Raw genomic sequence first — 21,372 nt, 5'->3', positions numbered from 1 at the left:
TCTCATTGTGTGCAAAAATTATTTTCTGGGCAATGCTTAGTACACTACTGGTGGATTCTTTCAACACTTGCTTTTTTTAAAAAAAATATTTATGTGAATTGAATATTTAATTTTGGGAAGAAAAAAAGATGGGTGAGAGAATGTTGAGATGAGAAGATTCAGATTGAAAAGGATGATGATGATGATGATAGTGAATGCATTACGCAACTTGTTAATTTGGGGGAAGTGGGAAATGAGAATAATAATAATAATAACAATAAAATGGGAATCACTGTCATCCCAATTCCCACACCCACACCCACACCCTTTATTCATATCATTAGTGTAATTAATCCAACATTACAACAAATGCACACACCATAACAAATCACACCACAACCTCACCAACTTTTTATTCATTTCAAACCAAAACCACTCACTATTCTAAATTCCTTCCTCAGTCTCTCTCCCGTCAACCCAGCATGAGAGTGAATGATGTGGGCTCATAAGTGAAGGCCAGGCCCAAATACTTATTGTCCACCCTACCTAACCCAATACTATAAAGCCCCAGCCCTGGCAAGGAATTCACCACCCATATGACTTGATGCCCGCTCCTCCCAAGATACTATATTAGACTCATTCATTGATTTGGGTGTTGAAGTGTCTCAGTCTCCACAATCCTCTTCAACTTCCCTAATTAAGAATATTTAATATATTATTAAATAAAAATTATAATTAACAACTCTAAGCTGATATCTTGTGTTCCATTAAAGAAAAAATTAGAATCATTATGTGGGTTCACGATTCCAAGTTTAATATTAACAAAAATTAGAGGATTTTGATATAAAAAAGGCATTAGATTGGAGGGCAGGATTTTGATTATGGATTTAGAGAGGAGATGATGATAAATTCATAATTTGTTTGTTAAAAGAAAATGGTGTCACATTTTGCATGCTTTGCAGATTTGTGGGGTGCATGTTAAGTAGTATACTCAATTCTCAAATTCAATTCTTTGTCCGGCATTAATTACGCAATCACATTCACACCACTTTATTATTGTCCTTTATGCCCTTTTTGGTGTGGAATTGAATTACAATGGAAATTACACTCTTACCATTCAATGTAATTCAATTGTTAGGAGTTAGGACATCCATCTCTACCTACATTACTACTACTACAAAATCACTCTCTCCACAACATATCATAATCATAATAATAATCAAACAAGGCTGCTGCTGTGCTCCTTCTCTAAACACTACAACTTCTCTCACCCAACAAAACAAAATTATGTTTACTTCAACCATAAGTCATTCTTCTTCTTTCTTCCATTTCCAAAAACCAATCTACTTTCCTCTGCGAGTAAATATACCTTTCAGACATGTCAAACTTTATTATTATTCGCATCACCTCTATTAACACTTTTTCTCTCACAAGAAGCATTCAACGCCCTATAAATAATTTTACCCTCAAAACACACCTTACTGCATCATTTCATTTCATTTCAGGTGTCATAGGCGTGTGAGTGATCCACTAAAATGTGCTCACTTTTTCCAAACTTGTTGCTTGCTCCCTCTCTCCATGCTTCTCAATCTATTTCTCTATATAACCAACATAATTAGTTGCTCAAACCGACATCAATATGGCAACCTCAACCTTACCTATATTCTTCTTCTTCATGTTGTCTTCAGGAATCATCACTTGTATGATAGTTGGCGTGTATGGAGACCACACTGCTCCTCATTTCTCCAGGAAACATTCTTATCACTCTCATCTCCCCAACCTGTTCCTTGAACGCGATTCTGCATCACCTATTCCCCCACCTGCACCTGCATCAACACCATCCTCTGTAACTACTAAAATCATACTCTTAATTCATCTTTCATGCCTTCCATTCCAAGATAATATTTTTTCTGTTTCTTGCTTCATCTATTCTGCTCCTATATATGTTTATGATCCTCATGATCTTGTTTATTTTAATGAACGCAGGCGTCACCAAAACCGCTTGTATATCACGTGACATCCTATGGTGCTGACCCCACGGGCAAAGCAGACAGCACGGACCCAATTCTCGCAGCAATATCAGATGCGCTCAAAGGGCCTGGAAATGGGTTCCTGATGGAGGGAATAGTGAATCTTGGTGGAGCCAGGGTTGATCTTGATGGTGGCAATTACTTGATTAGCCGTCCAATTCAATTCCCTGTCGCTGGAAGAGGAAACCTGGTGGTAACTTGGTTAAATTTCACTTTCCAGCCCTTTGGGATTTCTTAAAACATGGAAAAACAATGGTGATCTTGACAACTCATATTTTGTAATTGCAGATACATGGAGGATCACTCACAGCATCTGGTGACTTCCCAGACAACGGCTATCTGATAGATTTATCACCAGCCTCAAACAATGGCTCTGGGTATAACTACGAGTTTGTAACACTCAGAGACCTGTTCCTGGACTCTAATTTCCGGGGCGGAGGAATCCAAGTTATCAACTCTCTCAGGACTAACATTGACAACTGTTACATCACTCATTTTAATACCCAAGGCATCCAAGTACAAGGTGGTCATGAAACCTACATCAGATACTCCTATCTCGGCCAACACATCACTGCTGGGGGTGATCCTGGTGAGAGGAATTTCTCAGGCACCGCAATAGCCCTGTCGGGGAATGATAATTCTATCACAGATGTCGTCATATTTTCAGCAGCCACAGGGATTCTGATATCGGGTCAAGCAAACACTTTATCAGGGGTGCATTGCTACAATAAGGCCACTAGCTTTGGAGGCACAGGGATTTATCTCAAAACACCAGGTTTAACACAGACGCGAATTGTAAATTCGTACCTGGATTTCACAGGCATTGTTGCCGAGGACCCTGTGCAGCTCACAATTTCCAGCAGCTTTTTCCTTGGAGACGCCTACATTCTCTTCAAATCTATAAATGGTGTGGTGAATGGAGTCAACATTGTGGATAACATGTTCTCGGGCTCGGACAAGGGGATTGAGATTGTGCAATTGGACCAGAGCAATAGGGCGTTCAATCAGATCGATCAAGTTGTGATTGACAGGAATAACGTGAAAGGAATGAAGCTTAAGGCGACGGTTGCAAGAGGAAGCGTGGAGGGAAATGGTAGCTCCTGGACCACAGATTTCAACTCAGTACTTGTGTTTCCGGACCTTATTAAGCAAGTACAATACACGTTCATCACAAATGGGAGGTCTTTCCCTGTTCACGCCTTGCGAAACGTGTCAGGTAACAAGATTGTGATTCAGTCAGATGTAGCAGTTCCTGCAAGTGTTCATGTAACTGCTGATCAAGGGGGGGTGGGTTCCTTCTCAAGCTAAGGAGATTGTAATCTTTGGATCATATGTCTCTAGCGTTTCAACTACCCTAAAGTGCTAGGGATGACCAATATAGCATTTGGAAAAAAATTCCAGGTCGATGGCTGAGATTTTACTTTTTCTTGCTTGATCAAGAAATTAGAATTGTAGGTGGAATTGAAACCTCAGTTCCACACACAAACATCTAGATGGTCAAGCAAATATAACCTCTCAAGTCTAAAGTCGTGACACATTAACTGGTGATCCTCACTTTTCTTTCCCCCTTTGTTTTTCATGTTTCCAAAGTTTTTTGGTTTAACCAATATTGGGATGTGAATAATTTACTGGGGTATTATGTCAAAATTATTGATCATGTGGGTCACCATCCATGCGGTTCTAGTTGGTAACCAGCAGATCAATTCTGACAGCGATATGGTTATAAAATAAGTAGAGATTTGAAAAGGATGTGCAAATTAAAACAAGCCAAGAGAATAGAAACACCCACTCAGCTTTCTCATCCAACAACATTCTGATTTCCAGACAAGAAGATGAACCAATTTTGATATTATTGGTGCACGTGCATAATTCATTTGGTCCAATGGTTTAGATATTATTGGGCTAGCCAACCAACAAAGAAGCCCATCTAATAACACCAAATTATTGAATTTCAATATTTAATACATGAATGTCGGCCCACTCTCAAATTTGGATGGATCCAAATGGCTGCTCGCTTTGTTGTAAGAATAGTAATGTGTGGTGTGCATGTGGTTGTAATAATTGAGTTGGACAATCTTAAAATTCATATTAGTAGTAACCAACGCAAATTTAACCCAATCTACCTTTTACGATTAAATAAAAAAAAGGGTGCAGCATTGATTTTATACCAAGTAATGACGTCAAGCTAGCTGTACTTGTTATTTACAGAACCTTTAATTTTTCAATGATTTGTGCCAAAACGGGGGATGATTAAAATCACTCGGACTAAGCTAATAAAAAATACAAGAAATAAATTATTAAGATGTAACCGTGTGGAATCAGATAATCGGAATATTAAAGATTTGGAGCGCAAACACACAGACATGACAGATTTGTTTTACATTATTGTTATTTGGTTTGAGAGAAAACTAATAAAAACAGCCTTAATTTATAAGGCAAACCGCTTCCAGTTCCGGCCCCCTTCTACACTTGACTTGTGCATCATATCATAAATTAGTGAGTGCAGTAGTGCTACCTCTCTCTCTTTTTGTCCAACTCCAAACACACCCCCACCCACACCTAATATGGAGAATTTGTGGTCCTCCTCCCCAACTCCAACTCTACTACTCATCATACCATTTTTCCTTCTCTTTAACTTGAAAGAAATGGGATGCTCTCCCTCTGTCACACACCCGAAGCTCCACCACTTTCAACCCAAGCTTCTACGTAAAACCACTACTTCTCTCACTAGTTTTGTTAAAGCAGCTTTTACGGATTCTCCGCCACCCCCAGTTTCGGTCAAGGTCTGACTTTTCCATTTCCACATTTAGCCCCTCAAATTCATTTCCTCTCCGTTATACTACTCATGTTTGTTTTATTTGCAGAGCAGTGGCAGAGTGTTTTATCCCATCGGCTACGGTGCTGATCCCACTGGGGCTCAGGACAGCACCTCCGCCATATTGGACGCCTTAAACGACGCCGTAAAACTACAAAATGGGCTTGAGTTGCTACCTGGAATCAGTGATTTGGGTGGTGTAGTAATTGATTTGCAAGGTGGGAATTTCAAAATCAGCAGTCCTATCAGGTTTCCCGCTGCCGTTGCCAACATTGTGGTACGTACGTTTTCCGATGCACATCCCGTGCAACCTCTCATACACGATACAACTCTCTCTCTCTCTCTCTCTCTCCATCCATCAAATATACATCTTAGATTTTCATGTGTATGCATTAAAAGCATTGCCATTAATTCATCAAGTTTTTACCTTTTTCTGATCACTGTAATTAGGCACATGAGTACTGCTTGTCTGTGATTTTATGGTCCTTTGAGGTTTCATTAATTTTCAACCATAACTACGTTCGGAACTGTAAAAAGTTACTATTTACTCGTAAGTTAAGTTAGTATATCGATGACAGAGAGATGAGAAGATATTACCTTACCCCTTTTCCTAAAGCACTTGAGTGCTGACTGCTGACTCTCTCTCTATAGCCACCTTCATCAAATATGTATTCCCTCTTTCATCCCTCTAATTCCTATGTTTCAATTTTCTATTTCAAACTCTATTACATTTTCTGTTTTATTTAATATACATATGATACATATAAATTTCTTTTAAATAAAATATATGATATTATTTTTATACATGTAACATGCATATTTAAATAGAATAAAAAATGTAATAAAAAATCTAATCTCCTAATTGGCATGGACGTGTTCTCACTGGGAGGCTAGTAAGCAGAAAATTTTAATTCAGACCAAATTTAATTGGACTTAAATTAGTTATATAACAAGTGTAACACACTTATGATATAATTAATGTATAATTCAAAAAAAAGTAATCAATGACATGATAGATTTAATTCGACAGTCTGAATTGAATAGGAATCTTAACTACTAAACGGGTTATTGCCACGTGTCAGATCAGAAAATGCATCCACGGGAATGCATTTAACAATGAATTAGAAGGAAAGTCCATCGTCTCTTTTTTCACGTCCTTTTGCTTTTCTTAAATGTCGTGCTATTTTTCCAAGCTGTAGATGCATTTACTTTTCCAACAACAAACCAAACCACGCACACAGACAGCCAACCTTTTATTAAAGTTGGCATAAACACAACACGCAATCACTATATTTTGTTGAAATACAGAGGCATAGGCATGAATGTGAAAGTAAAATCAGACAATTGAAATCTTGGAGAAAGAATAAACGAAATTGAATTGAAGATCATAAAGTTTCTGTTGTTCTATCTGTTACAAGATAAAGAAGACCCATATATACAGAGATGGGTCACAACTAACTTAACAACCTCTAAGTTGCTAAAACCAAATAGTAAAAAGGTCCTAATACAAAAATGCGACTTCTGCAGAAGAAGAAATCTGCAGCTCTTCAACCTGAAGTCAGTGTGTCTGCAATTTGTTTTCTCGTTGCAACTGTATCTTCATAGTCTGGAATTTCATCACCACCCCTCGCAAACTGTACTAGGGTTGAGGTTCACTAAGTACAGCTTGGACCTGAGATGGAGGAATGAGGTACAGGGCAAGGACTTGGTAAAAATATCTGCTACCTGTTGCTTCGAGATCACATAAGTGGGCATAATCACTCCTTCTTTGAACTTGTTTCTGACTACATGACAGTCGATCTCGAGGTGTTTAGTCCTCTCATGGAAGACTGGATTTGCCGTTATGTGTAATGCGGCTTTGTTGTTACAAAAAAATGGTATAGAAAGCTTTACATGAATATCCAGAGTTTTCAGAATGTAAAGTAACCATGTGACTTCACAAGTAGTGTTGGCCATGCTACGGTATTCAGCTTCAGCGGAAGATCTAGCTACTGTAGTTTGCTTCTTGGTTTTCCAAGATATAGGAGTGTTTCCCATGAAAATACAGAATCCACTCAAAGACTTTCTGGTTAGATGACATGCAGCCCAATCTGCATCACAATAGACCTTAAGTGAGAAATCAGAGTTGGATGAGAAAAACAAACCTGAGGTGACAGTCCCCTTCAAATATCTGACAACATGAACTGCAGCTTCCCAGTGTTTATCACAGGGATGTTGGAGGTGTTGGCTCAATTGCTGTACAGCATAACATAAGTCTGGTCTAGTAAAACTCAAGTATAATAGTCTCCCAATGAGTCTCCTAAATCTGGAAGGTTCAGTAAGTAATGCCCCTGCATCTGCAGATAATTTTAAACCTGGGGCAAATGGAGTGGTAGTGTGCTTTCCTTTGCTTAGGCCTATGTCTTTGATTATGTCTTGGGCATATTTCTGTTGTGTTACAACCAAACCTTCTGCCGAATGAGCAAATTCTAGGCCAAGGAAGTACTTGGCAGGTCCTAAATGCTTCACAGTGAACAATTTATTCAAATAGTCTTTAACATTCATAATATTATCCACAAAAGCAGAAGTAACAAGTATGTCATCCACATATACAAGTAAAGCAATTAAATTCATACCTGTACCTTTTATGAATAGACAGTGGTCATGATCACATTGCTCAAAACCAAAATCCTTCATTTTGTTGGTAAACTCTTCATTCCATTTTCTTGAAACTTGCTTCAAGCCATAAAATGATTTTTCTAGTTTACAAACCTTACCTGTTGGGATTGTGTACCCTTGTGGAGGTTCCATATATATGTCTTCATCCAGGGTGCCATGAAGGAAGGCATTATTCACATCGAGGTGATGTAATGGCTAGTTTTTACCCACAACAACTGCAAGGAAAAGCTTAACAGTGACTGCTTTTGCAACAGGTGCAAAGCAATCATCGTAGTCTTCTCCTTCCACTTGGCTGTATCCTTTTGCCACTAATCTGGCTTTATATCTTTCAATAGTGCTGTTAGGGTTGAGTTTTACCTTGTACAACCATTTACATCCAATGGCTTTCTTGCCTTGAGGTAATTCTGTCAGCTTCCAAGTCTTATTTCTCTCTAGTCCACTTATTTCTTCCCTCATGGCCTTCTCCCATCTTGGATTCCCTTGAGCCAACATGTAGGTCTTTGGTTCCTGCAGGTTAGAAATCTTTTCCACAAAACAAGTATGTGCAGTTGTCATTTTATAACAAGCAGATTCATCAGCATTGCAACATACATAATCCCTCATCCACACAGGATACTTGGTCAATCTACTGGACCTTCTAGGTACAGTGGTGTTATTTTCTATCTCTTGATTGTTCTCTGTAGATGCTATGTTAGGTTCTTTTCCATTCTCTATTTCATCAAGGTTCAGAGGTTTAGGGAGTGGACATACTATGTCATCAGTAACTTCAGCAGAATTCTTAAAAGGGAAGGAGTTCTCATGGAATACTATGTCTCTACTGACATGGATATTTCCTGTGTTCAAATCCATTACTGCCATGTTGAAATACAGAGGCATAGGCATGAATGTGAAAGTAAAATCAGGCAATTGAAATCTTGGAGAAAGAATAAACGGAATTGAATTGAAGATCATAAAGTTTCTGTTGTTCTCTCTGTTACAAGATAAAGAAGACCCATATATACATAGATGGGTCACAACTAACTTAACAACCTCTAAGTTGCTAAAACCAAATAGTAAAAAGGTGCTAATACAAAAATGCGACTTCTGCAGAAGAAGAAATCTGCAGCTCTTCAACCTGAAGTCAGTGTGTCTGCAATTTTCTTTCTCGTTGCAGCTGTATCTTCATAGTCTGGAATTTCATCATATTTGTATAAAATATCTGGTCAGGTTTCCCGATTAAATAGATTACATGCAAGTTTCGCGAGGATCCAACTTTATAAAAGGTGGCAGGATTGGTTGGAGCTAGAACATAGGCGTTACTGGTGGAAATGGAGCTCATCAGCGGATTCTTGGACATCTGTTGAACCCAAGTCTTGAGATTCTGTATATGTAATCATTATTAACTATTACAGACACTTAATGAATGACCTGGCGTGTGATCAACCCATATATTAGAAGCATTGAAGTTAGTAAAAGTTTCCCATTAATTTTCCTTTGATATTTGAATCACAATTAGAACCCTGGGAATTCCAACTCCTTGTCTCCTTCTGGCCTAACGTAAATCGTGAGATGTAAAAGTAAGGGCATTGTCTAATTATTAATCTTTCGACTTGCTCATCAGGTACAAGGAGGCACCCTCCGGGCATCCAGCACATTTCCAAGCGACAGGCATCTGATCGAACTATGGGCACCAGATTCTCGAAAAGCCTCTGCCCCGGATACTTTTTCAGACAGCAAGGACTTTAACAACGGAATGAAATACGAGGACGTCACTTTTCGGGATATCCTCTTCGATTCGAGCTACCAAGGAGGAGGTCTCCTCTTGATAGACTCGGTCAGAATTCGAGTAGTCAACTGCTTCTTCTTGCACTTCAGCACGCAAGGAATTCTTGTCTTGAGAGGACACGAGGCTTTCATATCAAGTTGCTTCCTAGGACAGCACCCGACAATCGGCGGAGACAGAGTGGAGAAGGGTTACACGGGCACCGCAATTGATATTGCCAGTACGGACAATGCAGTGACTGATGTTGCCATCTTCTCAGCCGCAATTGGGATTATACTCAGGGGACGGGCTAATATTGTGAGCGGGGTTCATTGTTACAACAAGGCGACATTGTTTGGTGGTGTTGGAATTCTAGTAAAATCAGCACAGAATAGGATAGTGGATTCTTACATGGATTTCAATAGCATAGTGATGGAGGATCCTGATCAAGTGCTTGTTTCGAATGGGTTCTTTTTGGGGGATGGAAATATTGTTTTGAGGTCGATTCAGGGTCGGATTTCGGGTCTAAATATTGTGAATAATATATTCTGTGGGGACGCTAACAATATGGTTCCAACTGTGAAACTTGAAGGCGTATTCAGCAGCATTGATCAAGTGGTGATTGATGACAATGTAGTGAATGGGATGAGCTTAAAATCAACGGTATCCAAATTGACAGTGGTGGGGAATGGGACAAAATGGGTAGCCGATTTCTCTCCCGTCTTGGTGTTTCCTGATAAAATAAATCACGTTGAGTACTCCTTCTTCACAAGAGGAGGAGTTGCAGCTGGATTTCCTGCACATGCTGTGACAAATGTGTCAAATAACATGGTTGTTATCGAAAGCCAACAACCAGTGAAGGCCCTTGTTTCTATTTCTGTTGATCAGCATAATATGATGGGGGATCAGGGAAGCTTCGTAATGTGAGAAATCTCAATGTGTGTGCGTGTGCAGAGAGTAACTTTCAATAAACAAAACTTGTTTTCAATTTTCATCTTAATTCCTCCAATTAAAAGTTTGCTATGAATATTTAATACTACTGCTACATCTAAACCTAGTCTAACAAATACTGTAATAGATATTTAAAAGAAGAAAACGAAAAAGAGGGAGATTTGGGAATTTTCAAACAGGATGGTAATCACCGTTCCAGAATGGCTGTGGGATTCTGAGCTCAGTTTAAATGACATTTCTCAAGATTTCTTTATTCAAAGTAGGATAATATTTGATGAGAGTAGCATTATCAGATTGGGAAATGGGAAATGGGAAATAAGAGATGGTGGGTGATGGCAATCACAGTGCCAGTTTCAATAATGTTTGGTTGGATTTTCCATGGATCAGGCCCAGATGACCCAAGTATAGACGGGCTTAGTCGCATTTGTTGAATCTCGTTGGATTTTTTTATGTACAAGGATTACGATGAAGACCATTTCTAAGTTGGGGGAAGGTGCTACGTTGATTTATAATCTCATAATATTATTTACTGCTCTCCTCATCAAATATTATACTTGTTGTCATCATCTTTTACTCTTTTTTTTTTTTTCTTTTAAGTATTTGATTGACTTCATAAATTTCATGTGATCACACGCAACAACGTTAATGATAATATATAACATGATCTTAATTGACTCTTAAGTTATAATATATTATTCAAATCCATTTTTCCAAGAAAAGAATGAAACTTATGGGCAAAGTTCATTTTCGATGGTAGAAGTAAACTCATCGGATTTTCAGAAGGGAACGTATTTTTAGTACTAATCAAAAATCCCACTGCCTACTTCAGTCTGCAACACATTTCTCACTACACAATTACTCTCTCACTAGTACTGCAATCTTATAATTAATATGGAGCAGTACTACATAGAATGTGTAAATCAATCAATCAAATTAGGATATTAGCTAGTAATATGAATTGTGCATGTATATATATATATATATATGCGTGTGTGTCTGTAATCCTTAATTATAACAAAACATTTTACACATATCCTAATCTTCTATTTCAAAATTTATGAGTCCTTTTTTTATGCCAACGCCAATATAATACATATATAATAATTAGAAAGCATTAATAATACATATGAACATGTGATACATCCTACATTGGAAGACATGATCCAATACAACATTAATTGCCTGAACGTCGACGCTAATTAATTGATCGATCAATGTCTGCAAATTGATACGTCTCTTGCTCACTTTCCCTACGTGCGTGCGGGTGATCAACTTGATGATATCTCACCTGCTCGTAATCTAGCTACTAGCACCTTAATCTTAGTATCTCCAAAACTCGTCGTTCCTTGATCCTGAACAATATTCTCCAGCTGCTACTCCGGACAGCTCTTGCAACGAAATCTTGTCTATGTCAAAATCATCTAAAGTCAGCGGATCCCGTCTAGGGTTGTAATAATTGACTGTTGATGAAACAAAGAATTCGTGGTCATCGGCAGTAGTGGTGGTTGTAGTGGAAACAGCAGCAGCGGCAGCAATACTGTGGGCGCCAAATGAGAAGAAACTTTGATCTTCTTGCTGCCGGAACTCTTGACGCTGAGCCTGATCATACGAATATTTCTCAGGGTTGGAAGCACTGTACTGCGCGAAATTCAAATTGATGGGGCCCTTACAATGACTGGAGAATGCAGGAGGTGCACTGTGGCAGCCCGTAAACTGTTGAACAAGGGCCCGAAAATTGTTGGCGTTGGCTTTGAGGAGAGTGGTCGGCGCTTTCTTTGAAGCTCGGGACCGCCTTCTGATGGATTTTCCGAGGGTGGATTTAGGAGGGAATGAAGCAGTGCAGGCATTGGTGGAGAAGGAAGAAATTCTGGGGCTAGAGATGGCGTCACCAGCTGCAGCGGTGGGCATGTTAGGGGAATCAAAGGGTAATTGGGGTATGCAGGTGTTGATGGTTTCGTGGTAGTTTTGGACCCAACAATAATCATCAAAACTTTGCATGTTAGGAGTAGAAACTGATCACTCGCTCGGATGGAGCTTTAATTTTCGCTAGTTGTCAATGTATGATATATATATATATATATATAGAGAGAGAGAGAGAGAGAGAGGATATATATATACAGCGAATTAATTATTCATGAGTTTGAGTTGTTGGGTTGATCTTTCTCATGATATGACGACGTGTCAATGTGGAACACAGATAGTATATTAATGAGTAGTGAGGTATGGTATAGAAATGAGATAGTTCCCGGAAAGTGGAAATTACTTAGGCTATTGTTAAAGCAGCAAATTGATGTGGTAGGTGGGGTCTTAATTAGTAGAGGATGTGAACGCAATCGCTGCTCCAATAAATGATGAATGTTGCCAAGTCTTTAATCCAAATATCCATACCTCTACAATTCCATCCCTATTCCCTTCATTTCCTAGCAACTACCTACATTAATTAATTAGCTTGCAGAGGAAGCTATGTACATATGATCTGATGTACGTACGTACATCTCTTTTTCATTGATCTATCCACCTGGTTTGATCATACATTAATGTATAATATATAGATTAATTAATATGTGTAGACTAAAATTAAAATGATGATGTGAGTGAGGTGACGACGACATATATAAACCGTTGATTAAGGGTCAAAAAGAGTGAGAGCACTGACTTTGAACAAAATTAAGAACCCCCAACATACACATACACATTCATGATCATGATATTAATCTAATGAGGCAGATAGAGACGTGCAAACCACCCTCTTTTCATCATCCCTTTCAACACAAACAACATCTTATTTCTGTTGTTAATCTTTGCTTCCCAATTCCAACTTGTATATGTTATTGACCAGTCTCATGAAAATGAAAGCACTTTCAGTGTTTTGTCAAAACATATAAATACTCTTGATTAAAATGCAAAATACCTCATTTCATAGGGATTCGCGTCCATCTCTTCTCTTATAAACCCCCTACCTAATATAGCTTCTTCATCTTCTAACACCTCTTAGCTGGAGATCTTGCTACATACCCCTGCCAACTAAACACATTTAACATTACATTTCATTTATGATCAAATACATTTATTACAACTCTAATGATTTTTCCTTTCTCTTTCTCAGGTTCCACACTTTATTTAGGTGAAACCTCAACCTCGACCGCGAATCCGAATCAAAGTGCATTGCACATTAATTAAGGAATGACAAGCACTATATGCTTCCAACACTGACACAAATTCAAGTAATTAAACCTCTCAACCAAACTCGTATATATATACATATGTCGATTCAAACAGTAAAACAAGAAATTAAAGATTCAGAAAAAGAAAGGCAAGAAATTGAAAAAGTAAAGCACAACAGCATGAAGCTCCATTGATCTTTTGACTCCCATGATTTTATGTTCACATTTTACGATTTTAGTGTTTTCCTTTTAGGTTCAATAATATTATGGATTTTTTTATTATATTTTAATATCACAAATTGGTGTATATTACGTCAATATGTGATGACATGTACATTAATTTTTAAATTAAAAAATATAATAGTATAATTCAAAAATAAAAATATATATTATATTTATATTTATATAGGAATGTAAGATGAGTACGTAACTCTAACTCTAAATGTTTGATGACTTTTGAATAAGGGGTTGACTGGTAATGGATGAAGTAAGTATATATGTTTTGACTTGACCCATTCTCATTCAAAACCTTGTTACCTCACGAATTTGGTGGAATCATTATTTCAAACTAATACAGTGTCTCTGGAGACACTGCACAAATGCATATGTACTGTAACATGTAATTAAGAAAATCAAGGCTTTGTTACTATCATTCTCTTTTTCTCTTTCTTTCTTTCTTTTCTTTTTTTTTTTTTAAATTACAACAATTTTTCCTGAAAATTATCTTAATTACAAATACACCTTTCGTTGTTTGAAAAACTACAATTGGTGAGAAGGACGGGACGGGGAGTGGGAGGAAGCCTTGATAATGTTTGGATTCGTTTTTTGAGTATTTTATTGTATTTTGTGGAGATAGAGAGAGAAAAATAAAGATAAATAAGTGTGTGTTAGAAATAGTAGGTATGTTTGGATTTATTTTTGGAAATAATTTAAAATAAATATTATATATTTAATGTAGTGTTTTGGGAGACAAAAATTACTATTCATTGTTAAATCATGTATTTTTAATATATATTTATATATATGTGTGTATATATATATATGTATGTTTTTATACTAAAACAGTTAAAAACACCTAAATAATGTGTTTTTAAATGATGACAAACATTGGATATATTTTAACTTATTTGAAAAATAACTTGAAAATAAAAACAAACATAGTGCTTGAGTCCGGTGTGAACAATGAAGGTTCGCAATTAAAATCTTCAATATTTGTGTACAGTATTTCAAAAAAGGGGGTGCAAACATCCAAATACTTGCTTAATAGAAGAAAGATGAGCAGTGTGGTGTGATGTGGGGAAACTTCCCATATCTAACAATTACAACAACCAATCCAAAAGTTACACCAGATAATAACAACAAATTAATGAAAAAATTGAGCCCAATGCCCAACTAGACACTCACTCATTTTACTTGACATCTTCATCTGAAACTGTTAAATAAAATGAAGAGAGCGAGGCAGCTACCTAAGCTCATAAAAAGGACAAACCTATACGCTGTACAACACCAAGTGATATTTACACTTAAACACGTCAGGGAACACAAAACCCCCGTGGCCGTGTTCAGTCATACAAGCTTAAGACCATACAGTGGAGGAGTGGTAAACTTTCCAAACAAACAAACAAAAAATGGTTGCGCCAAACTGGGACCAAGCATCCCTGATATAGACACTGTCATGAATTCCTCCAGTTCGTAGCTCTCTAAGAAGCTAACTTCTAGCAGTACATCCCCACCTCTTATTTCTTTTTCCCACCTATTTCATTCTAACTTCTATCAACAGTGATTTCCAGTAGAGTGGTAAGCCTTGGTTTCCTATATCTCCTCAGAAGCAGAGAAGAGCAAACAACTGTTACAGATGACATAGCCATGCATGCACCAGCTACCCAGGGTGGCAATTTCACTTTCAGCTGTGGGAACAGAACTCCAGCAGCAATCGGGATAGAAACAATATTATAAGCACTGGCAAACACATAATTCCATCGAATACGAGAGAACGTCTTTCTAGAGAGATCGATAGCAGTGATCACATCTTCTAAGTTGCTTCTCATCAGCACATAGTCAGCAGCTTCTATTGCAATGTCTGTTCCCGCCCCAATTGCCATGCCTACATCTGCTGCAGCCAAGGCAGGAGAATCATTAATACCATCCCCCACCATTGCAACTACACTTCCATCTTTCTGGAATGACCGAATAACATCAGCTTTCCCTGCAGGCATCACTTCTGCCCGTACATCTGTAATGCCAACCTGCACAGCAACAGAGAATTTAGAGGGAAATCAATGAATTGTCTCATCCAGATTGTGAAAGGCGTTAAATACTCCTCAATTGTCATACAAAAATATTTGTGTCCTGTAAAATAATTGCTGGACATGCCAACAAAAACAAAGGGGTGCCATGAGGTGCGCCAAGAGATAGCATGGCATTAAGTCATTTTATAATGAAAAGAAAAATCATTCAGGATTTTCTAATGCATTAAAAGTTCATTCAAAAGAAGGCAGAAAGAAACAAGGGAAGATAATAACCTCCTTTGCAACAGCATTGGCTGTTCTCCAATTATCACCAGTAACCATAACAGGATTGACACCCATTTTTATGAGGCCCTCTATAACAACACCAGCTTCCCTCTTTAGTGGATCTGATACACCCAGAACACCAATTAAATCATTATCATGGGACACTAGAATTCCAGTTTTGGCACTTTCTTCCAACTGTACAACAAAATTTTCCACTTCGTCTGGGATAGCAACCCTATTTTCAGACATCAGCTTCCGGTTACCAACCTATTAAAGAGATTCAACATTGGTCAGCATAAAAAGTGACAAAATTCCACTAACATTCTAAACCATTCTCTCTCCTAAGAGTAAAGATATCTAGAACTGGGGTAAATACTCACCAAAATCTTTTTCCCGTCTATAAAGCACTGCACACCTTGCCCAGGCAATGCAGAAAAATCCGATACATCAAGTAGCCATCCAAAGGACTTAGATTCCTGCCCATTGATATGGGCATCCTTTGTAGTGGAAGGATCATCAAAGTAATGGAAATGGCGCGCATATTCAAGTATTGCTTTGGCCAGTGGGTGCTCACTGCTAGCCTGTGTCAAAAAAAAGAAGCTCTATCAGTTCAGATACAAATTTTATGGACATTGTGGCTGAGCGGCTCTCAACAGTGGAATTCACTTCCCAATCACTAGCAGATTGCTAGCCTGACGCAAAGCAATGATATAAGGCAACTGTGATATCATGTTCTGCACAATACTCATGTTGGTTGTTTTCACTTTTCTCCCTTCAATTTTTGGTATCATCAGGTTCTACCCAAACAGAACAGTCGGGAAAAAAGGGAAGAAAAAGGGTTCTATGCAAGAGGCAATCACAAAAATGATTTGCAAAATAGCTGCAGAACAAGAAGATGATGAAGCATAAATTAGATTCATTTGGTGCTAAATCTTTTTACCTCTGCTGAAGCTACTAATGTAAGAAATTCACCGCGCTCCATGCCTGAAAAAACTTTTGCTGTAGTAACTGTGGCTTTTCCCTGGGTTAATGTTCCAGTCTTATCAAATATGACATACTTGACCTTCTGTGCCTTCTCTAATGCATCTCCTCCTTTTATAAGCACACCATTGTTAGCTCCAACCCCTGTTGCAACCATGACAGCAGTTGGGGTGGCCAATCCCAGTGCACATGGACATGCAACCACAACAACTGATATTGCAAACATAAGGGAAAAAACAAAATAATTGCCATTTTCTGGGAGCCACTCCTCAGGGTAACCTCCGAGAATCCCAGCAAGATACCTGCAAATTGATAAAAGAAACATTAATAAAATTGAATAAATGGCCAAGATCTTGCTCTCTTAAGATTAATTGTAGAAAAGATATTAAGAATTTGCTATAGCAACCTTACCATCCCATTAATGTCAACAATCCAACTGTTACAACTGCAGGGACAAAAATGCTTGCAACCTGTAGGTGAGAAGTTGCCAACCAACATGAAGACGCTAATTTAGCATCAAATATGGAGCCAGGACAGAAATATAAAATTGAGATGCCAAAATTCATAAAGCCAGGAGAATAACATGGATGCCAATGACAAATCAGACAGTATTTATTGCTACTATGTAATGACATTCTCTGTCAATCTGTATTCTATTAACATAACAAGCTTCTCTAGCAGTTTTTCATTATTGTCACTCTATATAATCCTCCATCCAACTAAAAGTTCTGCCCTACCGAGCGAGGCAGGCAGAAGTACCAAGATTACCTTTCTAACAATGAAGGTCAGACATATTTTCTCTCTTCTTTTTTCCCTTTCTCCCTCCTCTTTTCTTTAAATCGTCTTTTCGGATGTGTTCAAGATCAAAAGCACAAACCAGAACATGATAAATTGGGAAAAGATAGCACTTACAAAGTCGGCAAACTTTTGGATGGGGGCTTTAGACATCTGTGCCGTCTCAACCAGAGATATAATCTGGCTTAAAACTGTGTTAGAGCCTACTTTGTTGGCTTGTATGTGAAGCGAACCATGCAAATTTATTGTACCTCCGACAACTGAAGAATTGACTTCTTTCAGCACAGGAGAAGATTCACCAGTAACCATACTCTCATTTACATAACTTGAACCCCATACAACTAAACCATCGGTAGGAACTTTTGTGCCTGGTAGTACCTTCAATATGTCACCAGGCTGAATCAACAAAGCATCAATTTCTCTTTCTCCTACAACTTTTCCACCTGCAATGTTCAAGTGTCTTAACTCAGCACAATCTTGACACCAACAATCAGCTGGTTTCAATGAGCCAAAACTCTCATTAACTCCCTTATACTTTTAGTAGTGCGTGAGAAAGAAGTCTGGAACACGTACCATTGTCTTTTATAAGCAATATCGCGGTAGCAGGAGCAAGCTCCACGAGCTTTTTGATAGCATCTGATGTCTTCCCCTTTGCAAGGCTTTCCAAGTACTTACCCAAAAGTACAAATGTAATTAGCATAGCACTTGCTTCAAAGTATGTTGGAGACCAAAACCCAGTTATCGCACCATATAATAATGCCGACACTGAGTAGAAATATGAAGCTGAAGTTCCTAATACAACCAGGACATCCATGTTAGTCGAACCATTTTTGAGTGCCCTGCCAGCTGCAACATAGAAACGCTTGCCAATAACAAATTGAACCACAGTGGCCAAAGCCCAATTCAGCCAATCACCCATTTGGAGTGGACCGCAACGCCAAAGTAGTAAAGAATGTAACAGAGGTATAAGAGGACATATGACTTGCATAAAAAGGACTGAAACCTGAAGCCAGCGAATAAGAGTTAACAGAGAATATTTCATGAGTAAAGGAAATCCTCATAAGACAATATTTCATTGGTAAAGGGGATAGCACAGCATCAGATAATTTATTGTTTTTGACGATCAAGAAACTCTTTTCAATTAACTAACAAAAAGAAGTCCCATGGAACTTGTATCTCAGCTGCAATTATATACATACGAAATTCTGCAGCATTAAATATGCAGATTTGCTTCCAAATAACACCAAGATACCAGAACTAACCAATGTTTAAGGTCAAAAAGGATAAAAGTATCAAAGCGCAAAAAAGAGTAACTTACACTGAGAAACAAGCTTGCTGCAAATAGCCGAAACATGTTCGAAGACTCTTCTAGATCTTTGGAAGCCATTCTAGTATAAGGGTTCTTCACAAGTAACTTCAGTTTCCCGTAGCTACTACTTTCAATCTCCTCAACTAATGCTCTTGAACTAAGAAGCTCCGGATCAAAATGAATTTCTAATTCTTTAGACGCCCGATCGAAATAAAATTGCCTCACACCCTTCAAGATGCAAAGACTTCCTTCTAACATCTGTATATCCATTTCACTTGCAATGCCAGTAACCCCTAGCACAAGCTTATCCTGCTCGTTACTCTGCACAAATGAAGCTTCAAAACCAGCATCTTCTATTGCATTGATTATACCATCTTTACTGATAACAGTTGGGTCGTATTCAACCTCCCCCAAAGATGTAGCCAAGCCAACTACAGCTTTTCGCACGCCTGGTAGCTTTCTTAGAATCCCTTCTACAGAATTTACACATGCGGCACATGTCATTCCTCCTATTGTGAACTGACCTATTAAGGTCCCAGTTGGCTTAGAATGAAAAGTACTTGGTTCGGATAGAAGTTCTGCCTCGAATCCAATATCTTCTATTGCATTTCTAATGTCTTCATCCTGAAACAAAAACAGGGCAACTTGCTGAAAAATCAAGAACCATAAAGATGTCCCGCTCAGGATGCCAGCAAAATTGTTGAATCCTTCCAATTAATTAATACAGTGGAAGGGAGTGCAGTAAAGAATCACAACAGACATGAAGATCCTGGATATGAATGAGGCATAGATATTAAACTTGGAAGCTTGACCGCACAGCTATAATTTCAACTACAATCTCACATTCGATGGAAACAAAATCGCGATTGGTAGTGGTGCAGCTGAATCAATACTCAGCAATTAGACAGCAGCTTAGGTACATCAAAAAGTGTATATGAGTTGTGCGTTTGGAAAATACTACTAAAAGACCAACTCAAACAATAAGTTGCACCAAGCAAGATGAAACCCATTTAGCCAGAACTAACATCACCCAGAAAGCTAAACCATAAGTGAAGAGAAAAATAGATAAACATAGACAAAAACAATGCCTTAACAACGGAAATTAGGATGAGAAAGTTACATGGAAAGGAAAAAATGAAATAAAAAATTGAAATAGGGAACAATAACATGTTGCCTCCAGCTCATCTTCCAATTAGGCTTGTCCATGGAGATATTAAATATTATCACTACAGCAAATTGATACCTATAATAACACTGTCCACCTGTGAATTAGCACGCAAAAGACGTGTAATCTACATTCATACGCACATAATGCATTACACGAGTAGGAGGGAGAAATCTAGAAAAGAAAAAAAGAAAAAGAAAGCTGAAGAAAAAGCGTTTGACCAGACCTTAACTAAGGTGGGATCAAAGGTGACGTCAGCCTTATTCTGAAGCAAAGCGACGGAGGCTTTGACGACGCCGTTTAGAGCCCTGAGGGCCGATTCGACGGAATTCGAGCAGGCCGCACATGTCATCCCGGTGACGCCCACCTGAATTCTGCGCAAGTTGCCAGAATTATGTTGGTGATTGGCGGTGAGCAATCTCTCCTCCTCGGAGGAATGACCGGAAGCTTTTCGGGCAGGCGCAGTTAACTGCAGGGCCCTCATACTCAGCGCCATCCTAAAACCCCCGACTGCCTCTAACAATAAAAGAGGCAAAAGAGATAATAAACAGGGAGATAAATACGTAGAAATGTAATTGTAATTGAATTTGTGGGAAAGGAAAGAAAGAAAGAAAAGGGAAAAAATGGATAGTTGTTAATCCATTGTAGATGGAGAGGGAGGGAGAGAGAGAGAAATCTGTGGGTGCGAGAAAGGAGGGAAGGCAAGACAAGGGATTTGTAAGAAGCAAAGAGTATAGTGCGGGAGAGAGAAAATTTAGGTGGGTGGCAGCGTGGAAATTACGAAAATGGGATTTGTACTACTCTTGTACTGCATGGATTTGGTAAAAGAGGAGTAGTAGTAGTAGGGTTTGTGAGAAAATTATTCAACAAACCACACCACAGAGTCTTTAGCAAGAAGAAGAAATAACAAAACAAACAATATATAATATGTATGCTTTTATGAATAAAAGCAGTATTATTAGTATTGCTGAATTTTGTGTCTTCCTTACAACCAATGCAATCATGAAAACAACTTGTCACCTAATTTTATATCTTCAACATTACCATTTTTTCATATTATTTAAATATTGAAATTTAATACCTACTATTTTATTTCCAATAAAATACAATTATGATTTTTGAGAATTGAATTTTTCAAAGTTGGAAGTTTTGAGGGAATTCAAATAGAAAACTCATGAGGGCATTTTTGGATATTTATATGGGAAAACGTTGTTTGGGTTGGGAGTGGCAGACACGGCAGCCGTCGCATTGACCAATTTTCTAATTCAACA

General features: G+C 38.1%; 3 protein-coding genes across 4 annotated transcripts; 2 read left to right on the top strand and 1 right to left on the bottom strand.

Moving 5' to 3' along the window:
* Positions 1-1,444: 1,444 nt before the first annotated feature.
* Positions 1,445-3,413, top strand: QRT3 (Pectin lyase-like superfamily protein). 2 transcript variants are annotated; one of them, XM_020698545.2, is made up of 3 exons: positions 1,445-1,825; positions 1,966-2,199; positions 2,298-3,413. In XM_020698545.2, exons 1-3 carry the CDS (start codon positions 1,619-1,621, stop codon positions 3,315-3,317), a joined length of 1,461 nt encoding a protein of 486 aa, XP_020554204.1. In that variant the 5' UTR covers positions 1,445-1,618; the 3' UTR covers positions 3,318-3,413. The 2 variants fall into 2 exon arrangements, with proteins under 2 accessions (XP_020554204.1, XP_011096835.1); XM_011098533.3 differs by having other exon boundaries at positions 1,447-1,825; positions 1,966-2,202.
* Positions 3,414-4,473: 1,060 nt separating this feature from the next.
* LOC105175956 (Pectin lyase-like superfamily protein) lies at positions 4,474-10,720 on the top strand. The gene is made up of 3 exons (XM_088876031.1): positions 4,474-4,792; positions 4,874-5,101; positions 9,083-10,720. Exons 1-3 carry the CDS (start codon positions 4,574-4,576, stop codon positions 10,148-10,150), a joined length of 1,515 nt encoding a protein of 504 aa, XP_088732157.1. The 5' UTR covers positions 4,474-4,573; the 3' UTR covers positions 10,151-10,720.
* Positions 10,721-14,627: 3,907 nt separating this feature from the next.
* RAN1 (copper-exporting ATPase / responsive-to-antagonist 1 / copper-transporting ATPase (RAN1)) lies at positions 14,628-20,832 on the bottom strand. Its single transcript, XM_011098532.3, has 9 exons — positions 20,328-20,832; positions 18,946-19,560; positions 18,201-18,630; positions 17,745-18,070; positions 17,244-17,302; positions 16,792-17,134; positions 16,232-16,432; positions 15,861-16,118; positions 14,628-15,584 (listed from the first exon to the last, which is right to left on the bottom strand). The coding sequence occupies exons 1-9, from the start codon at positions 20,595-20,597 to the stop codon at positions 15,102-15,104; spliced, it is 2,985 nt and encodes a 994-aa protein (XP_011096834.1). The 5' UTR covers positions 20,598-20,832; the 3' UTR covers positions 14,628-15,101.
* Positions 20,833-21,372: the final 540 nt, after the last annotated feature.

This window comes from Sesamum indicum, linkage group LG12 (assembly GCF_026168435.1).
Source record: "Sesamum indicum cultivar Baizhima isolate 11 linkage group LG12, ASM2616843v1, whole genome shotgun sequence".
In the NCBI taxonomy this organism is placed as follows: Eukaryota; Viridiplantae; Streptophyta; class Magnoliopsida; order Lamiales; family Pedaliaceae; genus Sesamum; species Sesamum indicum.
The sequence above is the reverse complement of the archived record's forward strand: the minus strand, read 5'-3'. Positions and strand labels throughout refer to the sequence as shown.